This window comes from Anomaloglossus baeobatrachus, chromosome 3 (assembly GCF_048569485.1).
Source record: "Anomaloglossus baeobatrachus isolate aAnoBae1 chromosome 3, aAnoBae1.hap1, whole genome shotgun sequence".
Taxonomy (NCBI): Eukaryota; Metazoa; Chordata; class Amphibia; order Anura; family Aromobatidae; genus Anomaloglossus; species Anomaloglossus baeobatrachus.
In genome coordinates this window covers 434,254,098-434,279,756 of record NC_134355.1, presented here as the reverse complement: position 1 = coordinate 434,279,756, position 25,659 = coordinate 434,254,098, and the positions used below count along the sequence as shown (strand labels likewise).

Below are 25,659 nucleotides of genomic sequence, written 5' to 3'. Positions count from 1 at the left end.
TGTCCCTGAGATTCCTGGCTTATTTGCAAGGAAGCTGAAATCTGTGAAGGGGTTGTTCAGATGGGACTGGACAGATAATATTAAATGAGTTGTCTCAAATTCAATTTGAAGAACACTAAAAATAACTTATTTTGCATATGACAATTTAATTTCCAGGAAGTCTCCATGACATGAAATATGAAAGTGCCTGCTCCCATTTGGGACAGAAAAAAAAAACCAGAGGCTAAAATTGTTATGTCCACCACAACTTGTATTATTGCTAAAATATTATTTAGCTGCAAATTTATAAAAAGGCGAAAGCCTAGGTGCCCCGATTCAAGGGAATAAAAGCTGATCTACATTCTCAGTTGCGACTGCTATATAGCCATTACCCGTGAAGGGTCTCTCTGTTCAGTGTTTGAGGTAGCATGGCTAACAAAGGTAATCTCTAAGCAGCTAAAAGTCTTGCAGGAATTAGCGAATATGAAAAAGTGTTATCCACTACTTTAACACTAATGCCATATCCTAGGAATAGGTGGTCAATGTCTGATCAGTTGGGGTCAGACACGTGGCAACCCGCCGATCAGCTGTTTTCTGTGCCGGTGGTGGTAGCAGGTGGACGAAAATACCAAGTTCCAGAGTTGCAATTCTAATATTTTTAACTGTTATCCCAAACAATGATCCAGTCTTCCTACAAACACATTGGAGACCGGACTAATGGTATGTATACAGTGTGTGGGGAGGAGGTTGGAAGTCCTAGAGCAGTAACTCTCTAAATTGATTATGCACATAGCTCAAAAAAGGTGTGGTTTTTTTTATTTATCCCTGTCATTATCCTCTTCTGGCCTCCGTGGCACCATAGAATCATTTCTGACATGCAGCAATCTCATGGGATTCAGGTGCACAGAGACATCAGCTTACAATCTCAAAACTAGAGGTTGAGAAATAATGATTGTCACTGGTGTGGACAGTAGCTCAAACTTTAATTGCACGTACACATTTTTTCTGCATTATAAGGTGTAGGAGGTTCCAGAGTTTAATCAAGTGAGACTCATACAAATCGCTCTATGTTTACACTACTGGACATTTAACTTCGTGGGCAGTCTTCACGGTTGGGAGATGGTAGTAATAAAAGCACATTAGCCAAGGATGCTTATTTATGTAATTACAATGAAGGCAGGAGGTGGTGTTGAATTTTAATTTTCAAAATGTAACCATCACCAGCAATCTATTTTAACACTCTATAGTACATATATATGAATGATTCCAGAGTCTGGAAAAAAGAACTAAGTTCACTTAATGTGTGCTACACTTAGGAGAATGCTCCCAAATAGAATAAACAAGTAAAAGTGACTGATTATTTTAGATACTGATTGGAACTTACATGGCATTAATAAAGTAATATATAGACAAAAGTAAAATACTGTTTGCATTTACACAAACCATTGGAGGACAGTTAGAAGACAAAAATCATTCCCAGTCAATCTCCTCAATTAAACATCTAAATTTTCTCATCAAAACGTCAGACTTCGGGGAGGGATGTTATTAAAATGAATGGTAGGGTGCGTCACACGGTGGCTTGTGATCCAGATGTTCTCTGTGAAAATCAGAGAGTAAAACCTCTGCACTGTTCGTTTATCAGCCACTCAATTTAGCGCAATACAACCGAACAGCACTGAGCAGGATGACCAATTACTGCTCTGCCTACATGTGGAAATCCAGCCTAGTGCTGGTTAGTCTTTAGCCAACCACTCCTAGTCATCTTCTTAAAGCACCACTCAAGTGTTTTCTATTTATTTCAGCACTGAAGTAGTACTTTAAATGCAAGTCGTCTTGAACCGTCTTTCATACATGAGTGTTTTGCCATCAGTCAGAATCAGTTGAATTTTGAAAGAAAAAAAAAAAAACAAACGGATCCAGCGACTGAAGCCGCTGGATCAGTTTTTTTCTCATTGACTTGTATTAGCGACGGATGGCCTCACTTTTCATCCGTTGTTCGACGGATCCATCGAAAAAGGTTTGTCCATCGGACGGAGATGACGTCCACTAACGTTTCTCGTGTACAGCGCAAAAACAGACAGCCACGGACCAGTCGCTGTTTGGTAGAATGGAGACCTATGGGCGCAGGATCCGTCGTCATCCGTCTAACTGAATCCGGCGACGGATTCCATTTTTTTTTTTTTTTTTTTTTTTAACGGAGCATGCTTTAATTATTTAGTCCCCAGCTAGTCTGATCCATCGAAAAACGGATCCTTCGCATCAGTTTAGCCACAATTTGAGACGGATCAGTTAAGAAAACGGATTATGACTGATGGCAAAAAACTGATGTGTGAAAGGGGCCTTTCACTCCCCTTCTGGTATCTTCATTTTTTCCAGCTTGGCTCTGGTATGTTTCTGGCAATTTGTGACCTTGATCTGGCTCTCAGACTTGCATTGAGCACTTGTGATGTACCTTCTTAGCACAAGATGGGGCTATGGGACCGGATCGGTACAATAAAACTATGAAGCCGCAAAAGGGCAAGTATAATACAGGGGGCTTATATTTAAAGCACCAGTCCAGCGCTTCGGGGGAAAAAAAAACAAAAAAAACCAACCTGCTGGAGTGGTGCTTTAAGAGGCCAAGTAATGGTACATACTCCCTCCTGCACAATCAATTAAGCTGCACAGGAGCGCCCAGCCTAGGGAAAGTGAGTCCAGCTAGCCAGAAATAATTAAGGGAGAAGAGGTGGAGGCAAGAATCCAAATGGTGATTGGCTGAGCTTAATGGTGTTGTCTGACCTTTGCCTACAAGTCTGCAGTCACTAACTGCAGACGTGTGAATCCTCACATTGCGCGCACTATATGCTGCGAGGATTCTCTGGTGCTGATGCCAGGAGCATTCTTCTAGCCAGATTCCGGCTAAACTATATCCGGCCTCGCTCAATACGCTTGCATTGAGTGAAGCCATGCCCATCTAGTTGGCACATGACCGCATGTATGCAAATAACATACTTGCAGTCACATTGGCCACCACTCCAGGTGCCAAAGAATCCTCACTAAGTGACTGTAGATTGTTGCCAAACACTGGACAACTTCTAACTGAAAGGTGGCATAGCTTTAAGCAAGTGAGTCTCCAGATGCCTAAATATATTTCTAAGTCACCACAATCCATCATTTGATAAGTGCTATAAAGGCGAAACAAACACATATGCAGGAGGATAGAAAAATATGAAATCAGTCGTTCTTCGGATGGTATGAGATACAACCACTGATTGGCTATAGACACCAGCCAACGCTGCACAGTGGCTGGCGGAAAATTTCACCAAATAACTTTCCAAGTAGAGAAAAACCTGTTTTTAAAAAAAAAGCAGCTCCAGTAATGGAAATAGTTTCTTGCTGCTGTAATTTAAGTTTTGGTTTTTTTTATTTCACTGCCGTACTGGCAAATTAAGAAAGTGAAAAGACAAGAAACACAAAGTACATTGAGATACTTAAAAGTGAAAATGGGCGCCAAGAAATTAAGGTATCACCCACTGAGGGGTTGAGATTCAATGTGTGCAATGGAAAAGGATCATGGTGATAACACATTAAGTACGGTAACTAGAGGTTAGAAATAAATCTTTAGTTTAAAAGGAGTGTGAGGAAATGTGGATTAGAACATAGGGTATGTAGAAAATAAAAGAAGAAAAGGAGAGCTGCTCATAAGTACTAGTTAGTAATTGCTAATTGATTATGCAGGTATGCAAAATTTGTGATTTACGTACAAGCGAGATGAAAAAGAAAAATATTGTAGCCAAAAATGCACAAAATTATATTATAATATATAAATATATATATACACATATATACATACTTGTGCACACACAATTAAAACCAGAAGTTTACATACACTATCTAAAAAGACATTCATGTTTTTCTCACCATTTGATATGAAATCAGAATAAACCTTTCCTGTTGTAGGTCAATTAGGAACTAAAATTATTTATAATTTGCCAAATGCCAAAATAATGAGAGAGAATGTTTTAAGGCATTTGTATTAATTTTCTGCAAAGCCAAACATTTACATGTACTAAGAGTACAACCCCTGGCAAAAATTATGGAATTACCTGGCTCTGATTAGTTTTGTGCCATGTCGGATCTGCTTTTTTTTTTTTTTTTTTTAAACAAAAGTAAAGTAATCTCAAATGGCAACTTTCTGGCTTTAAGAAACACAAAAAAAAAATCATGAAAACAATGTGCTAGCCAGTAATTGTTACTTTTCAAGACCAGACAGGGGAATAAAATTATGGAATCATGAAAAACAAAAACTAAAGAACACTCCTATACATCACTAGTATTTTGTTGCACCACCTCTGGCTTTTATAACAGCTTGCAGTCTCTGAGGCATGGACTTAATGAGTGACAACCAGTACTCTTCATCAATCTGGCTCCACCTTTCTCTGATTGCTTTTGCCAGATCAGCTTTGCAGGTTGGAGCCTTGTCGCGGACCATTTTCTTCAACTTGCACAAAAGATTTTTTAATTGGATTGAAATCCTGACTATTTGCAGGCCATGTCATTGACCTTATATGTCTTCTTTCAAGGAATGTTTTCACAGTTTTTGCTCTATGGCAGGATGCATTATCATCTTGATAAATGATTTCATCATCCCCAAACATCCTTTCAATTGATGGGATAAAAAAAAAAAAAAAAAAAAGTGTCCAAAATTTAAATGTAAACTTGGGCATTTATTGAAGATGTAATGACAGCCATCTCCCCAGTGCCTTTACCTGACATGCAGCCCCATATCATCAATGACTGTGGAAATTTACATGTTCTCTTCAGGCAGTCATCTTTATAAATCTCACTGGAACGACAAACAAAAATTCCAGCATCTTCACCTTGCACAGTGCAGATTCGCGATTCATCACTGAATATGACTTTCATCCAGTCATCCACAGTCAAAGATTTCTTTTCCTTAGCCCATTGTAACCTTGTATTTTCTGTTTAGCTGTTAATGATTGCCTTTGTTTAGCTTTTCTGTATGTAAATCCCATTTCCTTTAGGCGGTTTCTTAAAGTTCGGTCACAGACATTGACTCCAGTTTCCTCCCTTTCGTTTCTCATTTGTTTTGTTGTGCATTTCCTGTTTTGGAGACCTATTGCTTTAAAAAGTTTCCTATCTTGCCGCTTTGATGTTTTCCTTGGTCTACCAGTATGTTTGCCTTTAACAACCTTCCCATGTTGTTTGTATTTGGTCCAGATTTGCCATGCCTGTGATCTGCTTTTTTTTTTAAACAAAAGTAAACTGAATGAACATCCTCAGAGCCAGGTGATTCCATAATTTTTGCCAGGGGTTATACTATGCCTTTAAAAAATATGGGACAGCCCATATGACTCATGTTTTGGGAGCTTCTGATAGGTTTATTGGAAACATCTGAGTTAGAGACACACCTGTGGATGTATTTTCATGCACACTTGAAACAATGCTCGTTTGTGTAGCACCGTGGGAAAGTCAAAAGATATTAGCCAAGATCTCAGGAAGAGAATTGTGGACTTGCACAAGTCTGGTTCCTCCTTGGGTGCAATTTCCAGATACCTGAAGGTGCCTCGTTATTCTGTACAAACAATTGTACGCAAGTACAAACAAGATGGGAGGGTCCAGCCATCATACCGTTCAAGGAGGAGACGGGTTCTGTGTACTAGACATGAATGTGATATGGTCAGAAACGTGCATATCAACCAAAGACCTTGTGAAGATGCTGGTGGAAGCTGGCAAGATTGTATCATTATCCACATTGGCTGAAAGGCCACTTTGCCAGGAAGAAGCCATTACTCCAAAAGAAACAAAGCCAGGTTAATGTTTGCAAATGCACACATTAACAAAGACATTTTTTTTGGAGACATGTCCTGTGGTTTGACAAAACTAAAATTGAACTGTTTGGCCATAATGACCATAGTTACGTTTGGAGGAAAAAGGGAGAAGCTTTGAAGCCTAAAAACACCATCCCAACTGTGAGACACGAGGGAAGCAGCACCATGTTGTGGGTTTGTTTTGCTGCAGGAGGGTGTTGTGCACTTCACAAAATAGATGGCATCATGAGGAAAGAAGATTATGTGGCAATACTGACGCAACATCTGAAGGTACCAGCAAGGAACTTAAAGCGGAAATGGGTCTTCCAAATGGACAATGACCTCAAGCATACTGCCAAAATGGTTACAAAGTGGCTTAAGAATAAAAAGTCAATGTTTTGGAGTGGCCATCACAAAACCCTAATATCAATCCTATTGAAAATTTATGGGCAAAGCTAAAAAGGCAGATGTGAGCAAGACTACCTACAAACATTGCTCAGTTACACCAGTTCTGTCAGGAGGAATGGGCCCAAATTCCTACCAATTATTGTGAGAAGCGTGTGAAAAGATATTCAAAACGTTTGACTTAAGTCATACAGTTTAAGGGCAATTGTAACATAGTAATGAAATGTATGTAAGCTTTTGACTTTTGCAGAAATAAAAATGCCTTAAACATTCTCTCTCATTATTCTGGCATTTGGCAAATTTTGGTAATCCCAATTGACAAAACAGGACAGGTTTATTCTGATTTCATTTCACATAGTGAGAAAAACATGCACATGTGTCTTTATAGTGTAAGCTTCACATTTCAACTGTATCACTATCTCTGTCTTAGATTTAATGTTTACATCATTACTACATGACAATAACAATGCTTTATTGGAGTAGTTTGAAGATTCTGAGCTTCTGTTCACTAGCGCTGCCTTGGCTCCGAATCTGACCAGCAATCATGTGTTATGTGATATGTCACTGTAAAATAAAAGTGTTAGCTCATTAAACTGGGCATTTCAGAGACAGGAGCTGTTGGAGACCTCGTATAGATCACGTCAGAGCAACCATGGTACAAGGGCAACAGGTGGAGAGGATCTAGTGTAGGATAGAAATCCCAAAAATAAAAACTTCATATTTAATTATATAGTTAAAAGCTCCAAAACAGAAAAAAAAGGCGATATGTAGTAAGTAAAAGGTACAAATAGTACAGGACAATCAATTAACGCCCATTCTAAATGGATTGTGCATATGGGCTCTATATCGCTGGATATCAGTGGCATGAAATCTTCGAAAATGTTCCTAAACTGTCACCATTGAGGCTCAGAGACTTTCCCAGATATATCTTATTCATCAAGTTTTTAGGACCCCAAGCTTTTTGCAGAAGATTGTACTTCGCCTCGATCTGATGAAGCACACCTGGTACACAAGGTTCTTCGAATGGAGAAAGTTGGGAACCTTTTGGAAGGTTTAGTGGAGCGTGTGTATGGAGTGAGATTGTTCACAGACCCACGTATGTATGTTTCAGGATTCCTTGAGGATGGAAGCAACCCGGATACTCCTAAGTCCTTGGCTACTGGACGCATATCAGTCTCTAAAACCCCTCACATTCTACTGGTTATATGCACAGCCTCCCAGTATAAGTGAATTGAGACACAAGATAAATAATATAATCTGGTTAGAGAGGGGTGTCGATAAACTTAGTTAAGCATATTAATAAAATATGGGGTCTTTAGATGGACACTCGAGGGTTACCACTAAACCTCTTAGAGACAGAATAGCTATAATATGGTCTTCTGCTTGATGCCATCTGCATTAAATTCTCAGGATGGTTGAAAAATATGGTGGAATAGATTTCTCTGGTTTGTTGGGGTTTTTGTAAGGGTGGGAATGGGTTTTATGTATTCATTGTGATAAGTGTTGTATATCTTAAAGTGATTTTTGTCAATTCTGTAAGGATATACTTTACAGTGGAAAGAGTAAAAAGTCTGTTTTTCAATAGAAAATCTGATTGAAAGAAAGAAAAAAAAAAAGCTCAAATAGTGAACCTATGCGTTTTTGGCAAAATGCCACGTTCATGGCCTGCTATAAGAATGGAAAAAATATGTTTAATTACTGGAAGTTCCATGCTTTTTAGAGAAGCTACTAATAAGCAAGCGTGCTCGGCACTGCTTGAATAATCGAGAAATGGGGTGCTCGGGTAGTCTAGGATCTTGGCCGAGTATCACAAGTACTCAGATGTTTTGAAGTGAAACAATGACCACAATGCACAGGCTTCCTTCACTGCATGAGGTGTGCAGGCACCCTGGGCAGAGCCACGAGCAGTCTCTGAATGGCTCTCACTGGGGGTTAAGGCTACATTTTCGGATGCAATGTGTAAAATACACCCCTCTTTCACCCAGTAAATGCTCTATTTATGGCTATGTGAATGGAAAACCGAACTGACCCATCATTGACTTCCATTATACTAGAGTTGAGCACTTTCAGAGTGTTTGACCTGCTTAACTGAAGGGCAAAGCACCCAAGCATTTTAAATGTTCGCCCACCTCTAATAGAAACCAGTTCTAAAGCCTCTAGTGCTAAATGACGTACTAATTAAAAGTAGTATGAAACATACTATAGAATTTAAAACAAGAATAAATTTTATAGCAAAGAAAAAAATATATGCAAACAAAATCTGATTTCTGGGCAGAGAAAAAGTTAAATCTATACTAGGAGGTGACTATAGGCACAACATTTTGACCAGAAAGTCTAACTGGATATTCACTTTAGATCATTAGGTGTATGTGATTCTAAACACCAGACAGGTCTTAAACTTTCAATAGTAATGTATTTTTTGGTTTGCATAAATTTTCTCGTTACCATTACATGTATTATTCTATTGTTTTAAATGCTATAGCATATTTATACAACTGCTTTCAATTAGCACGTCTGCAGCACTAAAAGCTTCAGAATTGGTTCCTGTAAAAAAAATAAAACATTGAATGCCAAGTAATTACATATTTAAACAATTTTTTTTGTATGTTGGAAAAAAAACAAAAAAACAAACATGAATGGCATTCTGCCATAACACGTAGGTCCACTATTTGTACCTCTTACCTGCTACACATCGCCATATTTTTCTATTGGCAGCTTTTTCCCTATATGATTAAATGCAAAGTTTTTATTTTTGGATTTGTATCCTACACTGGATCCCTCCTCATCTTGCTCTCTTGTACCATGGTTGTTCTGCCTTGATCCATAGGAGGTCTTTCACAGTTCCGGTCTCTGAAACGTCCAGTTTGAGGAGATGACACTTATTTTAGCATGACATGTTACATCACATAACACACGATCACTGGTCCGATAAGGATCCAAAGCAGAGCTACTACAGGGACGGGGGGTAGGCATGGAATCCCGTGAGCAAGGCCCACGCGTATTGCCGCAAGAAAAACGGCTTCCTCAGGGTAGGCGTGCCTACCCTGAGGAAGCAGTTTTTCTTGCGGCGATACGCGTGGGCCTTGCTCACGGGATTCCATGCCTACCCCCCCCACCCCCGTCCCTGCCTCCACATTCCTTACCCTCCTCTCCCCTAGAGGGACATATGGTCTGTATACGAGCATAGGTATATTGCCACATCAGGTTATTTGATTATAGTCAGTAATTGCAAACTTTATACTTCTGACTATGTCCTGGTATTATTGGGCCTCCTTTTGCCCTGTGGCTTTATGAGGGTATATGCTTATATTCTCCCTCTGGGTTTTGTTACGGCTGTATACATGCTGTTTACTGTCATCTCAAATTCTGCCACGTGTCATTAATGCTTGTATTTCATGATTTGTAATACACACAATATTGCTTTGGAGCTGGGCGGTGGGCGCATGCCGTGCTATTAGGTGTGTGTTTTGTATTTTAATGGTTTTTAACTTTTTCTACAAATAAAGGTTGTTTTTACCAATTATTGTTGTTGTGCTCCCCATCATGTGCGGTACTCTTCTCTTCTTGTCTCCAAGAAGCAAGTATCAGACTTAACTGCTTAGACAGTAAGTAGAGTTGAGAGAGTACCTAACTATTCGTACTCGCTATACTCATAACAAGTACTGTCTAATACTATTCATTCCAAATAGCATGTGCACTGCAAGTCAATGGGAAAAAACTCGCAAAGGAACGAGTAACCCGAATGCCATACTATTCATGTAAGTAGCGAATAGTGCGAAATTCGGGTTGCTCGTTACATGGCAAGTATTCCCCATTTTGCACACGCTATTCAGAATGAATGCACGTTTATTAGACAGTACTCTTTATGAGTAAAGCGAGTACAAATAGTTACTCACTCAACTCTAACAGTAAGTCTTTGCAAACGTGAAAACATACATTTTCACAATGAAAAAAACGATTATAAAGAAAGACTAGATTAAATATTAACTAAAATAATCCTGAATTCTGGGTAAATGCCTTCACATTACTTAATTGCTCAGCACTAGACCGTCTTGACCCCGGTTTTCGTTTTTACAATGAATATATTTTGAAGAGAAAATGAAAAATAGATCGGACACATTGATTTTAGACACTAAAAATAAAGCAGCAAACATTTAGCAGGTCAAGAGATCCATTTATCTGTGAACCTTTATATATGAAAAACACATCCGTTTCTCCTGGACAAGGCATACAATAGTACAGATTGATTACTGTGTAAATGCAGGAAAAGAGGGATTATTTTAAAATACATTTTTGGTTTGAGCAGCTGCTAAGAAAATTGCTTTTACAGAAATAATAGTTTCGTACAAATTGTTTTAACTTTCCCTTTCCATTCTGATCTCTAAATCCCAACCAATATCCTTATTTATAAATCCTGTTGAATTTGCCAAGAATCTGCATCATGTGTAAGAATGACTAAACTTGACAGAAATGCCATTTTTTCCTGGAGTAAGTCAACATTTAAATTGAATATTGTCAGGTCTTTATTACTAAAATTAGCAAGCTAAACGGAAATATTTTTTTTTCGTTAAGTATCGCAACAGGAGAGCAGCATTGTGAAATCTAAAATTTAAGATTCACCTTTGCTGAACTTGCATGAGTATTTTAAGGCTCTCCTATTATGCACGTGACCGATTCAGTCAAGTCTAGTCTTATTTTCAGTAGATTGAAAATGCTGCCAGTACTACTCATTCTCTGGTTAAGCTTCAGTCTTTGGTCTCTAGACTGCATTGCCTAAGAATTACTACAAATCGAACTCTACACAGACCAACATTAGCAGAGGAATGCACAAGGATATATGACCAAAACTAGCCTAAAAATTCTTCAGCAGTAACATTTCTTGACCCTGCTAATCACAAAGATAAAGACCGCTAAGTGATCTAAAGAGTAGCGTTTTATTCTGATTTATTTATTATATATATATATTATATATATATATATTATATATATATATTATATATATATATTATATATATATATTATATATATATATATATATATATATATATATATATTATATATTATATATTATATATATATATATATATATATATATATATATATATATATATATATATAATGCACAAGCTCTCAGGCAGGAGTCTTGAGCAACTGATGAGGGTTGGCAGACCATCAGCACAAAATTAGAGAACCTAAATTTTAACACATACGCACAGCGAAATAGATACAGTAGAAAGCCTATTGCTTTCTACCACATCCAAACTCCGCTCTTAGGCTATGTGCCCACGTTGCATATTTGTATGCAGTTACGTTGCGTATTGCACTGCAGCGTAACTGCATGCGTCCTTCATCCCCAGCACAATCTATGAAGATTGTGCATAATGCATGCGCACGTTGCGTTTTAGAACACAGCGTTTCGGCTGCTGCCAAGACGCTGCGTTCTAAAGAGTAACAAGTCACTTTTGTGCGTCTTGGTTGCAATGTCGGTCTCTCTGTTGGTCTATCCCTCTTCCCCCTCTCTCATACTCACCGATCACTGACCGAACACCGGCGTGGCGCTGCACGGCTATCACTGCGGCGGCTTCTCCAGCTTTTGAAAAGGTCGGCCGCTCATTCAATCTGGTATTCCCTGCTTTCTCCGCCCACCAGCACCTATGATTGGTTGCAGTCAGACGCGCCCCCATGATGAGTGACAGCTGTCTCACTGCAACCAATCACAGGCACAGGTGGGTGGGTCTATGTAGTGCAGTAAAATAAATTTTAAAAAAAAACGGCGTGCAGTCTCCCCCCCCCCCCCATCACAATTTTGATATCAGCCAAGATAAAAGGCACACCGCTGAAGGCTGGTATTTTCAAGATGGGAAGCCCCACATTATGGGGAGCCCCCCAGCCTAAAAATATCAGCAAGCAGCCGCCCGGAATTGCCAAATCGATTAGATGCGACAGTCCCGGGACTCTACCCGGCTCATCCAGAATTGCCCTGGTGCCCTGGGTAATAAGGAGTTAATGGCATCTATGTCTATGAGACACCCCCAATGAATAACCTGTAAGTGAAAGTAAATAAACACATACACCCAAAAAAATCCTTTATTTGAAAGACAAAAAAACACCCTCTTTCACCACTTTATTAAAATCCCCAAAAACCCCTCCAGGTCCAGCGTAATCCTCACGAGGTCCCACGACGCATCCAGCTCTGCAACACGAAGCCGACAGGAGCAGCCGTAGAACACTGCCGCTCCTGTCAGCTCCACGCAGCAACTGAAGTGAGTCGCACCGTCAGCGGAGACGTCACTCAGGTTACCCGCGGCCACAAATCTCGGGTGGAGGACTCCAGCTGGCCGTGGGTAACCTGAGTGACGGCATCAGTGATCACGCGGCTCACTTCAGTCACTCAGGAGATTTGCGGTCTCCGGTGAGTCCTTCACCTGTGATCGCAAATCAAGCCGCGGCACATGCACAGAGCCGTGCGATCACAATGAAGTCGGGTGAAGTTCACCCGAGTGCATTCTGATCGCGCAGCTCAGTCTCGCAGCCAGCCATGCTCTTTTTGACAGTGTGGTCCCACTTGGCTCTGCTGCAAGTCTATGGGGATGCAGCAGAGCAGAGTGGGACCGCAGTCAAAAATGTGCGTTCTGGAAGCATCCGGAACGCATGAATTCAGCAGGAATTCTGCAGTTACAATGCGTCTCAGAACGCAGCTTTTCGGCTGCGTTCCGAGTCGCACATGCAGTGACTTACACGCTGCGTAGTAGAACGCAACGTGGGCACATAGCCTTAGAGTTGTGCACTCCTATTTCCCAAGATGTATGCTTCTAACAGGTCTTGACCGCTCGGTTGGGCACTCAGGACCCAGACTCCCGCTACAAATTAATATAAAACCTCCCAAAAATGTAGTTACTGTAACAAAAATGAAGACATTTTGACTAACCTCAAATCTCTCCTCTTTTCCATCTCCTCTTTAGGAATAGTCCATGGCAGATTCTGAGGTAAACACTTCACCACATGATTGGAGAATTCTGAGAAATCTACTCCATATTCTGTTAATATTCCTTCTGACTCCGGTTCAATCTCACCAGCCTGCCCGAGGCTCTTCATCAGCTTCCTGAAGACAAATAGGAGGTAGGGGAAGAAATAAATATCTGATAGCAGTTGCCTTTTCTAGCATTCATGTTACAGTTTGTGTACTAAAATGTAGGTAGACAGATCAAATAAGGTGTTCTATTTTCAATGGGTCATTATAACGTATATGCATGAATAGCATATGCTCAGTACCATTGGCAAAATCAGTTCCTGTCTGGTAAGTTCTCATTTTTGGAAAAGCTAGCTTTTTCAACACTGTGATCTGAACCTGAACTACTGTAAGATAAACAGGTGAGTCTCTTCCACAAATTGTGGGTGGGTGATTGAGCTGCCTTTACATTGCATACATTACTCTGGACCAGAACAGTGCATGCTGCTATTTTTGTACCTACTGTCAGCAAACCTCAAACAGAGGGAGGCCACTTATCAATTAATAGTGAATGTAGCAATAAGAGGCTAAAATTTAACTTTGCTCCTGGGTTGGTGGGAGGAGACGCGGATTTTTGTGGAAGGAATGGAAGATTCTACATCTAAATTTGAGATATGGGCCCGCTACATAGATGACATACTGATTGTATGGACAGGGTCGAGGATGGAACTGTCTAACTATGTAGCGGGCCTTAATCAAAACGATATTGGGCTGACCTTTACACACGTCATTGGGGAAGACAATCTCCCCTTCCTGGACATTCTTATCCAGGAAAGTGGGAATGGTGAGATCTCCACCTCAACCTACCGTAAACCCACAGCCACCAACTCTCTCCTCATGTGGGAGAGCTGTCATCCCTTCCACATGAGGGGGATCCCCAAAGGACAGTTCCTCCGTTTACGGAGGAACTGTTCGGATAAAAGGATCTTTGAAAGCCAATCAAGGGAGCTCCGTGACCGTTTTAAAGAGAGGGGCTACCCTGGGGAGATACTCAAAAGAGCCTATAATGAAGCGAAAAACACCCCTAGAATGGAATTGTTGATGGACCGGGAGAGGCCATTGGAGCAGAATGTTTTCTCTCGCTTCATCACAACTTTCAACAATGGAGCCACTGAAGTCCGTAAAATACTGGAGAACCACTGGCCTATTCTTTTAATGGATAGGGATGTGGGCCCCTCCTTGCCTGAACGACCATTGATCACCTATAAAAAAGGGAGATCCCTTGGTGACAGGCTGGTGCACAGCCACTTTGAACGACACCAGGAGACCAATTGGCTGTCCAGGGAGGTGAAGGGCTGCTTTAGATGCTCTAAATGCATAGCATGCCCCTACCTGGAAGTTGGGAAAACGTTCAGAAGTATGGTGCTGGACAGGAATTTTGAAATACGTCATTTCATAAATTGTCGCACTCAAGGAGTGATTTACAAAGCTACCTGTAACTGTGGCTTGGAGTATGTGGGGAAAACGATCCGTGAATTTAGGCGAAGAATTGGAGACCACCTTGGCGACATCGAACACAAGAGGGACAAACCACTAGCCAGACACATTTGGGCTAAACATGGTGGCAATCCTACTGCCATCCGTTTTGTGGGTATTGATGTCGTCCCCAGACCAAAACGGGGTGGCGACTGGGACAGGTGTGTTCTCCAACAGGAAACGAAATGGATATTTAGATTAGGCACCTCGTCCCCGGGGGGCCTAAATGAACAGCTTCAATTTGCCAGCTTTATCTAGACATTAGGAGAATCACTAGCCAATGATAACCTTGATTAATTTCTTTGAAGTAGATGTAACCTGTATAGTCCTGGAGGGACAGTAAATACAGTGAATAATCCCTCCATATATGTGGAATCCTGGATTTATACACACTTGTAATATCTGGGTAACATGACTATAACTATGTGTGATGAAAGCTGATTACACTGAATAAGATTATTAAGATGACTCATACTAGGATGTGTGGTGATTTTCAGATAGGTGCACTTAGCAATGTGATCCTGCCCCATGATCCCCTCTTCATGTGCTAGTGAGGTACCCCCCATCTATCGGGCTCTGTGTTTTTATTGGGGCATGAGTGCTGCGATTTGCATGGTGCCCCTGTCCTGAGGATGATGTGTTTTGCGCCTCTTTTTGCTTTGAATGTGATGCCGTTGCTCGATCCGGTGCACGGGATGTGTAGTGGACCGGGGCTTGCTTCCTTACATGCATCCTGAGCGCTGGGAGTGTAGGGCGTGTCATCATGATCCGTGATCTCATTGAATGGGCGGTGGGTGGTTTGACGTCTGCATGACGCTTTTGCCACTCCCACCGCCTTTTGATCGCGTTACCTCACTTCCGGTAGGCGGATTGAACGCCGCCCTGGGCCTGTGGCTTGGAGCGTGCATATTAGTGTGTAGCAATGGTCCCGCCCTTGTTATGACGCACTTCCGGTTTATCGCTGCGAGACCGGAAGTGCATTGCTGGGATCTTAACGTGGACGCTGTTTGCGTTCCACATGTACACGAGGTTGATACAGGAGGTGGCGTCATCATGGGACATTAATATGCATCATATTGGATATACATCCACCTGCGTAACTGAATCACCACTGGTGAGTCTCTTAATTGACCTATAATCCTTATTGGACCGTTACCATTTATATACCCTTTGTCACTGTGGCTCTGGTTCCTTCATGTTATTCTGGGAGCGAGGGCTTAGGACCTCTGGCCTCTATCTAAACACCGGAGTCCCCTGATGAGTCTTATATGACGAAACGCGTCGGGACGTGGATAGGATCGGTGTAGGGGTATATAGAGAGGGCCAGCTGTGGTCTGTCCTTGTCAGGACAGAAGTTTGGGCAACAGGTTTAATCTATCTCCTAGGTTTATGTAGGGTCAGTGACAATCTGACGACACAAAGAGGACCTACACGGAGGAGATCCTGTTTTGCCCTAGACCACTGAACATGGGTGAGATTGTTCTCATTTATTTGTATATTGAGCAATAGTAATTGTACTGGTCTCTCCATTGAGGACCAATATTTAGCTCTTGATTTAGGTATATTGAGTTTTTTTTATTATTTTTTCTTCCCTAGTAAGTGGACCACTGTCCTACGGGTGGATATAATCTACTCAATTCATGATTTATGTATTTTGTGTTTTTTTGTTATGTTTGTTATACATCATTGACTCCTTGTGCTAGGACAAGTTATTATCTCATATTCTAGAGCACTGGAGTTTCATGGTTACATGTATCCCTCTTGGGCTTTTAATATTTTAGAATTAAAAGTTAAATTTTAGCCTATTTTTGTACCTAGAAGACTATCTTAAAAAGGACTGTACCTCAAAAAAGTAATTTTCGACCACATATGAGGTATTGGCGTACTTAGGAGAAATTGTGTAAAATTGTACAGTTTTCTCCCATTGGTTTTGAAAATTAAATACTTGAGGCCAAAGCAACAATTTATTGAAATAATAAATTTTGAAATTACTCAGCCCAAGCTTATAAAATTTTGTGAATCGCCTGGTTAAAAATGCTCACAAAACCTCTAGATTAATTCCTCAAGAGGTGTAGTTTCTAAAATGGGGTTACTTTTGGGGGTTCTGCTGTTTTGGCATGTCAGGGGCTCTTCATATGTGACATGGCATCTGACATTTATTCCCGCCAAAACGGTACTTGAAAATTCAAATAGCACTCCTTCCCATCTGAACCCTGCCGTGCACCCAAAAAGTAGTTTTCTACCACATATGAGGCATCAGCATACTCAGGAGAAATTGCACAACAAATTATACAGTCCATTTTCTCCTGTTACCATTATGAAAATGCATAAGTTGGGGCTAAAGCAAGATTTTTATGGGGAAAAAAAGTACAATTTTCACTTTTTTCCATCCACATCTCTAATTTATCTGAACCACCTAAAAGGTTTAACTTAGAGTGTGGTTTTTAACACTTTGAGGAGTACAGTTTTTAAATGATAGGGGCCTCTATAAAATAATAAAATAGGTTTTTTATATTTTGTTTGAAAAATGAGAAATTGCTGATAATTTTTTAACCCTAAACTTCCTAATTAAATAAAAAAAAAAAAAAGAAATATGTATGAAAAATGCTGCTCATGTACGTAGACATGGGAGAAATGGTATTAACTATTTTGAGAGACATAACTGATTTAAAGGCATAAAAATTACAAGTTTGAAATTTGCTAGATTTTTTCCAAATTTGTGATATTTAAAAAAAAAAAAAAAAACAGTCTTCAACCTGAGCTTACATTAACAGGAAATACAATGTGTAAGGCCTAAGACACACGGCATGAAAATGGGAGCGAGTGGAATGGGATAAAACATTGCATTCTACTCGGACCAATATTAGCCTGAGTCAGCACCCATGAGCGATTATTTTCTCAGCCCTAATTGGACTGAGAAAACAAATCGCAGCATGCTGCGAGTGTAATGCGATCCTTGTTTCTCTCGCACCCATTCAAGTCTATGGGGCGAGAGAAAAATAGCACTGCACTTGCAGTACACCGGTGTACCGCGAGTGCAGGGCGAGAATGGCAATAGTTGGCTACGGAGGAGAGGAGATAAATCCCTCCCTCCCCTCCGCAGCGCCGGCCAACCTCTCCTCAGAGCCGGCCCGCCCCTTGTAGCTGTAAGATTGCATGATTGGACCTCAGTTGCAATGACACTCGCATGACACTCTGCTCCCGTTGTGCTGCCAGCGTAAGTCGAGTCATGTGAGGATCGCAGTAGTCCCAGTGTGGCCCTGGCCTTACAAAAAAAATCTACCCGAGATCAGTCAAAGTGTTTGAGTTATTACCTCAAAAGGGATACTGGTCAGAATTGTAAAATTTGGCCTCGTCAGGAAGAAAAAAAGGCTTTGTTGGTAAGGGGCTAAACCCAAGTTAAAATTTGAAAATGTAATAATTTGTCACTACACAATAAAATGGAGTTGCATAACGCTTGTTGGGCATCTCAGATATGTTTGGAAAGCGACTGATGTCAAGTGTCAAAATGTAAGATTGATATTTATCAAGTGTTACATTTAGACATTTGACATCAATTGCTTTCCACGCATCTATTCAAATTATACCAGTTGAAGATGTAACCACTTTTTACCCTCTTTCATCACTGGAGCATAACTGGAAAGCACTATATTCCTGAAATGAGTTAGATAAACATAAATGTGTTATTGTAAGAGAGATCACATTGAGTGCACGAGTATATAAAGCTAGAGAAGGCTGATGGGACTAGTTGAGACTTATTCATCTCTCAGGTCTTTGAAAAAATGAGATGAGATTTGACAATGAGACCAGGGAAACCTGGACAGCATGTCAGCAGTTTACATAAAGTTTGCCATGGGATTGCAGGATGAAACTGAACGGTGATTTCATCCCTTCTTAACTTGCATGGAATAAAACATAACATTCCTGCCCAAACAAAAGCTTGTCAAGAAAATTACAGGCGTGAGAGAAGGATCTGTATGTCATGATCTAGTTTTCTATGGCCTCACCCAGGTCTATCAAACTGAACATTTTCCTGAGGACACAACTCTACATATATTCCACAAATACCATCCAGCTTGATAGGAATAATTTGTTTAACCACTTTATACTACAAAGTATCATCAGGCTAGACCTAAAAAAGAAATTAGGAAATACCTCAATAGGTTTTTTTTTTTAGATTAGCCCACCCCATCAAAATTTTATCTTTACTATCACTTAACTGCCATATGCTTTATGGATCTTGAAGTGGGGTTAAAATTTGGAAAAGGAAGCTTCATTTCCTTGACAGTGGAAGGCTCTTCATAGAAGCAACAGTTTTGAATATTTATCTAACTGAATATTTGTGGGGTCTTTTAGAACAAACATAAAAAGCCTTATTTTTTGTTTTACATTTTAATGTTTGCAGATTTAAATTTGGCCAATTCTAAAGGTCTCAAGTACATTTCTTAAAGAATACTTTATAAATTTATAATAATATATTATATATATATATATATATATATATTATATATATTATCTCTATCTATATCTATATCTATCTATATCTATATATATGTAAAAAACGAGAAAGCCAACCTCAACCCCCCACCCTTAAGTACAAAATATCCCATCCCTTTTTAAAAATGCCTATACTTACTTGTTCCCCTCATTAATGCTCATAACATAACTCGGGCACACAGAAAAAGTTAAGAGTCTCAGACTCTTAACTTTTTCTGTGTGCCAGAGTTATCTTTGACTCTACTACGTTTTTTTTCTCTGAGGCACCTAATAATTGAGTGAGCCAGACTTTACTCTGTATTGATAATGCTCATAACATGGCTTGAACCATTTTTCAGTCAGGTTGTAAACCCATTGCTCTTCCATTGGGGTTACCAAATTCTCTTACCCATTTTTTCTTATTTGCTACTGATCTACCATCTTCTCTGCGATCCATAAATCAGACATGCCTGATGGACATCTCCCCTAACGATTAGTCGGTGCCCTCTTCATTCACAGATAGTCAGTCGTATCAATTGATGATCTGAGATTAGTTTAATGTGTAAGGGGGTGGGTCAAAGCCCTCTAGCCAGTCTAAAGGCATTTTCCACTACTTTCATGACCTTGCCGGATAGCATAAGTCTTCAAAACACTTCCTTTCTGTACTTGCATTGGATGTATAGCTTCTATGAGCACATTTTAGCTGGGATCACATTGTACTGGATTGTTATGCAGTTGATTCTATCTCCTCTGATACTTTTTTTCCAGCACAGAAATCAGACAAAATAAAAGTAAGCTGTCACTGGGCTACTGATGGTGGGTTTGGAGTGAATCAGAATTAAGACCCCGTCACACTAAGCAACATCGCTAGCAACATCGCTGCTAACGAACAACTTTTGTGACGTTGCTAGCGATGTTGCTGTGTGTGACATCCAGCAACAACCTGGCCCCTGCTGTGAGGTCGTTGGTTGTTGCTGAATGTCCTGGGCCATTTTTTAGTTGTTGCTGTCCTGCTGTGAAGCACAGATCGCTGTGTGTGACAGCGAGACAGTAACAACTAAATGTGCAGGCAGCAGGAGCCGGCTTCTGCGGAGGCTGGTAACCAATGTAAACATCGGGTAACCAAGAAGCCCTGTCCTTGGTTACCCGATATTTACCTTTGATACCAGCCTCCGCAGCTCTCACTGTCAGTGCCGGCTCCTGCTCTGTGCACATTTAGCTGCAGGACACATCGGGTTAATTAACCCGATGTGTGCTGTAACTAGGAGAGCAAGGAGCCAGCACTAAGCATTGTGCGCTGCTCCCTGCTCTGTGCACATTTAGCTGCAGCATACATCGGGTAATTAACCTGATGTGTGCTGTAAGTAGGAGAGCAGGGAGCCAGCACTAAGCATTGTGCGCTGCTCCCTGCTCTGTGCACATGTAGCTGCAGCACACATCGGGTAATTAACCCGATGTGTGCTGTAACTAGGAGAGCAGGGAGCCAGCGCTCAGTGTGCGCTGCTCCCTGCTCTCTGCACGTGTAGCTCCGTGCAGTGGTAACCAAGGTAAATATCGGGTTGGTTACCCAATATTTACCTTAGTTACCAAGCGCAGCATCTTCCACGTGGCGCTGGGGGCTGGTCACTGGTTGCTGGTGAGCTCACCAGCAACTCGTGTAGCGACGCTCCAGCGATCCCTGCCAGGTCAGGTTGCTGGTGGGATCGCTGGAGCGTCGCTTAGTGTGACATCTCACCAGCAACCTCCTAGCAACTTACCAGCGATCCCTATCGTTGTTGGGATCGCTGGTAAGTTGCTTAGTGTGACTGGACCTTTAGTCTGCCTCACAAACTGAGCTGACAGTTTCATTCAGCAGTAACAGCAGGGGCAGACACCTTTACTTTTGAAATGCAGATAACAGCATTTCACTAGCAAATGGTTTAAGTAATCCAATCACTGATGTGGACAGCTGAAAAGCGCCGAAATTTGAATACCAAACACAGTGACAGGACTATACTGGCCTAAATTTCAGAGCTGCTACTGGCAGACACCAAGTGATGCTAGTTGTATGACAAAATGGTTTCCATTATTCTAATAAGAGTATTTACTCATTCAGTGGCACATAATAGCACGACTGATGAAGAAAACATGAAATGCGTTAGGGTAGCAGATAACTTCTTTAAGAGTAACTTTATAACCTACAGATTATCCACTTCCACTTGGCCAGGTGTTACCTGAATACCCAGTGCAGATTTCAATTGAATTTTATTAAAAATGTCGCTTTATGTTCTCAATCTCAAAACAAAATTTAAAAAAACAACCCCACAAACAAGTTTTATTCTTGATACACTGTACCGTGTGATCTATGGTTGTAATTTCTTATCTAACATTTTTAAAATCCTTGATTTTAATTTAATATGCATGGGGGACTCTAGCTAACAAATAAGTCTTTAAAGGGCCGGCTAGGTTTATAAATTACATTGACATCCCACTAATCACTCCACCTAGAGTGGCACGTCACCTCTCCTGAACAGTTAGTCTGGTTCTCCACACAGACTGCAAGGGTCGGCTTCCGTCTCCCCGCCTTCAGACAAATCATTCAACAGGAAGTGAGCGTTGTGGCTGTCGCTCACTTCCTGTTGAGTGCACCTGTGTCCAAAGGTGAAAAGACACAAACCGGCACTGATTGAACGGGGGGCTCGCATGACGCCATAAAGTCACATAAGCCCTGGCACCACGGGCCTGGACACCACGCAGGAAAGTACAGGCTTTTTATTTTACCTGGTGGAATCAAAAAGGGTTGCCCTTGTAGTGGACAACCCCTTTAACGATTGTCCGAAGCAGGCATTAAACACAATATGTAGTAATGCAAGGATTTCTATTATGTGATTTTGGTCAACACAAACTATATATACTTCACTTCATGCTAATGGCAATAGGAAAGGTCATCAGAAACTTAATGGATGCCTTAAAGCTGGGTCTACATGGTGACTATCAGTAGCTAGGAGGGGAAAAAAAAAAAAAAAAGTACAAAGTACAAACACAGTCAAAATGAAGTGAAAAAATTAGAAAGTTTATTTATTAGTAAAAAAATCCAAGTAAAAACAAGGAGGAATGTTTATCCATAATATAGAAAAGTGGATAGTAGGAATGGCCTATACCTGTCACAATTAGTACAGTCCCGTAAAAAATATATGTAAAGTGGACAATGCACCAAATAAAAAAATGATCAAACCATCAAAAGAAGTGAGTGCCAAATTGTATGAGGTCTAACAAAAGGTCAACATAAGCAGCATAGTGCATATATTGTAGACGTAAGCACAAAGTATATTGAGAGGTCAAATTTGTCATATAGTGCATATAGTTGTAAGCACATGAGCCCAAAATATACTAAGCAATAACAGTGCGATAATGTGCATAAGCCGCCCAAATGAGGACAGAAAATACTCACTACGATCGATGGTGATTGAGATAAGCAAGGCCACAGGAAGAAGAACCAATAAAAGAACCTAACGTACGTTTTGCATGTTAAACATGTACAGCTGTATCAGCTGTCAGGCTTTATCTTGGCTGGGTATCAAAATTGAAGGGGGGGGGGGGGGCGTCGGCATGCTGGTTTGTTTTTTTTCTAAAAAAAAAAAAAGCCACATGCGGTTCCTCTTCGGGCTGGGGCTGCAGTCTGTGGCCGTGGGCTTTATCTGTCGAGGTATCATAATATGGGGGACCCTACGTCAATTTTATTTTTAGTGTACGGGTAGAGTCACACTGACGTATGACTCGCTTGAGTGCAGTGAGAAAATCTTGCATTGCACTCGATCTCATGTAAGACAATGGTGCAAGCTCACATCTGCAAGTTTTGTCTCAGAACTAATCAGACTGAGGGAAAAAAAAATAAATTGTAGCATGCTGCGATTGTGGCCGGTGTGAATACTCATGAGAGTCACTGGCCTGTCTGCAAGTCTCCTATCACTCACACCCATACAATTCTATGGGTCTATGGGTGCGAGAGAAACATCAGACTGCACTCGGATGTTATCCAAGTGCAGTGCCATTAACCCTGCCTCTCCTCCAGAGCGGTCATCAGATCGCAGGATCTGGTCACTGTCACAGTCATATGACACTTAGACCACGTTTGCAGCAGAACCTGAGCTAAAGGTCATTAGCATATCACATCCAATGCTCACATCCCTTGCCATTCGTCAATGTGAACCCGACCTATGATATAGACGAGCATAGTGCCTGTGATTGGAAGCAGTCAGCTGACACTGACACGCAGTGTGGGGGCGCGGCTGACTGCAAGCAATCACAGGCACCGGTGGGAGAGGAAAGCAGTGCATATTTAATGAAGGCTGCTCTGGAAGTGAATGCACGACCTGGAAGCAGCTTGCCATCATGACAGAGCATCGGTGAGTACACCAAGCGCTACTATCTCCCTATCCATTTCACCAACATTTTTAATCTCCAGTTTCTGATCCCCATAGACTTATAACTTGAACAAAGGACCGGCACTACAAATCTGGAATATTTTAGAATGCATTTCCCATAACTATACAGGGGTAAATAATTACGCGTTTCGGCTAATAGCCTTTTTCACATAGACTTATATGGATACCGTATTCCGGATCGGAACCGTGTTAAACAGAAGAAAAAACAACAACAACAACAACAACAAGGACCCACGCAGTCCCGGTTTTCTGCGAGTCCGTCCATCTCTAGTCATAATGCAAACCTATCCATTTACACCATGCTGTGAAGAAGCAGTGGCATACACTAATCTTTGGTTGCACGACCGGTAGCATGGCCAAAGTCAACGTGTATTCCCAGCCTACCGAAGAACTGCCATTACAATATGTAACATGCAATAGCCTGTCCTAATAATGACAAGGAATTTTAGCAGAACCTAAATTTTAAAATTAACTAACAATCTTTCAATGCTTTAATTTACATCTTTTGTTCTGGTACAATAACGTATTACCAAGCTTCTATCTTTACTAAAAAAGCATTCAAGTAACATAGCAACAAAAGTGCACTCTGTACCCAGTTCAAGTAAATCAGAGGCTGAATTACTTGGAGAAAGGTCAATTGTGTTGCTGTAAAAGACTCACAGTAGTCAGCATTTTGTTTGTAAAGGTAGCTAGATGAATTATTACAAAACAAGAGCGAATCCACAGATGGTAGTAAAAGTAAAATTCTACATTATAAACTAGGAAGTCAAAAAGGCTTTTCATACAGAGGAATGCAATGGTCTAATAGAATAGTGACTATAAAAGTTGAGAAATGTACAAATGCTTAAGAGGAAAAATAATATTACCAAAATATATGACATACATTATCACATTTCAGCCTAGAACAGTGTTCGATAAAACAAAATATAGCCATATTAAAATGCTTTCTTAAAGAGAACCTGTCACCAGTTTTGGGGCCTGTAAGCTGCGGCCACCACTTATACAGCATTCCAACATACTGCATATAAGAGCCTAGGTCGCTGTGTAGAACGTAAAAATCACTTTATAATACTTACCTAAACGGTCGCTTCGTTGGAGTTGGGTCAGATGGGCGTCTTCGTTCTCCGGTGCCTCCTCTTTTGGCCATCTGTGTCGTCCTTTGGAAGCCGGGGTGCATGAGGCGTCCTACGTCATCCACACTCGCCGGCATTGAGGTCCTGCGCAGGCGAACTTTGATTTGTCCTGAGTAGGGCAGATCAAAATATTTTAGTGCGCCTGCACGGGACCCGCGAGTGTGTATGACGTAGGACGTGTCATGCACACAGGCTTCAAAAGGAGGACGAAGATGGGTGAAAGAAGAGGCGCTGGCACCAGACAACGGAAACGCCCATAGGGCCTAACTCCAATGCAGTGACCTTTTTAGGTATTATAAAGTGCTTCTTATGTTCTACACAGCGGCCTGGGCTCTTATATATAGCATGTTAGAATTCTGTATATAAGAGCCCGGTGGTGGTGGTGGCCACAGCTTATAGGCCCCAAATCTGCTGACAGGTTCCCTTTAAAGACAAGTGTAGATTATTTTATTACTAGAGTGGTATTTAACTAGTGTTTATTTGTATTTTAAGCATAGTTTTTCCATCACAATGTTGATTCCTGATACGTGCCTCAAACTTCTAGTGAACCAGCCAGTAGAGAAGCCATGAATCCCTCTTGTGATTTCAGCAAATCGTGATTCTTGCTCAGTTTCAGTGTTGTTTTCTGAGGTTTATTAGCCGCACCCAAGGTGCTTCCTCTGTGTAACCTTTAACCCAGCAATTACATGCATGTCGGATCCACTTACTTTTCCTAATCATCATCATAATTATTATTCTTTCCTCTCTTCTCAAATTCTCACAGTGCAGCTGTGACAAGCATGTCGGGCTTTCTTTAGGATCATAAGACCTTTTTCTTTCCAAATGGCTGATTACTCAGTGTTCCTCCTATTTTCTTACAACAAGGAGCCCCTGAACTGGTCTTTGTACATGGAAAACGCTGTGACTGGACCTGCATAGATGCTACGTGCAAAATGCATATGAGCAGA

At 40.9% G+C, this 25,659-nt stretch overlaps 1 protein-coding gene across 4 annotated transcripts in view; it reads right to left on the bottom strand.

The window, feature by feature from the left end:
* The window catches only part of DIS3L2 (DIS3 like 3'-5' exoribonuclease 2), a 571,411-nt gene that overhangs the window by 296,438 nt on the left and 249,314 nt on the right, over positions 1-25,659 (bottom strand). For all 4 annotated transcript variants that reach the window (XM_075340408.1, XM_075340407.1, XM_075340410.1 and 1 more), the window contains one exon: positions 13,123-13,296. In XM_075340408.1, coding sequence (XP_075196523.1) covers positions 13,123-13,296 — 174 coding nt within the window. The remainder of the gene's footprint in view (positions 1-13,122; positions 13,297-25,659) is intronic.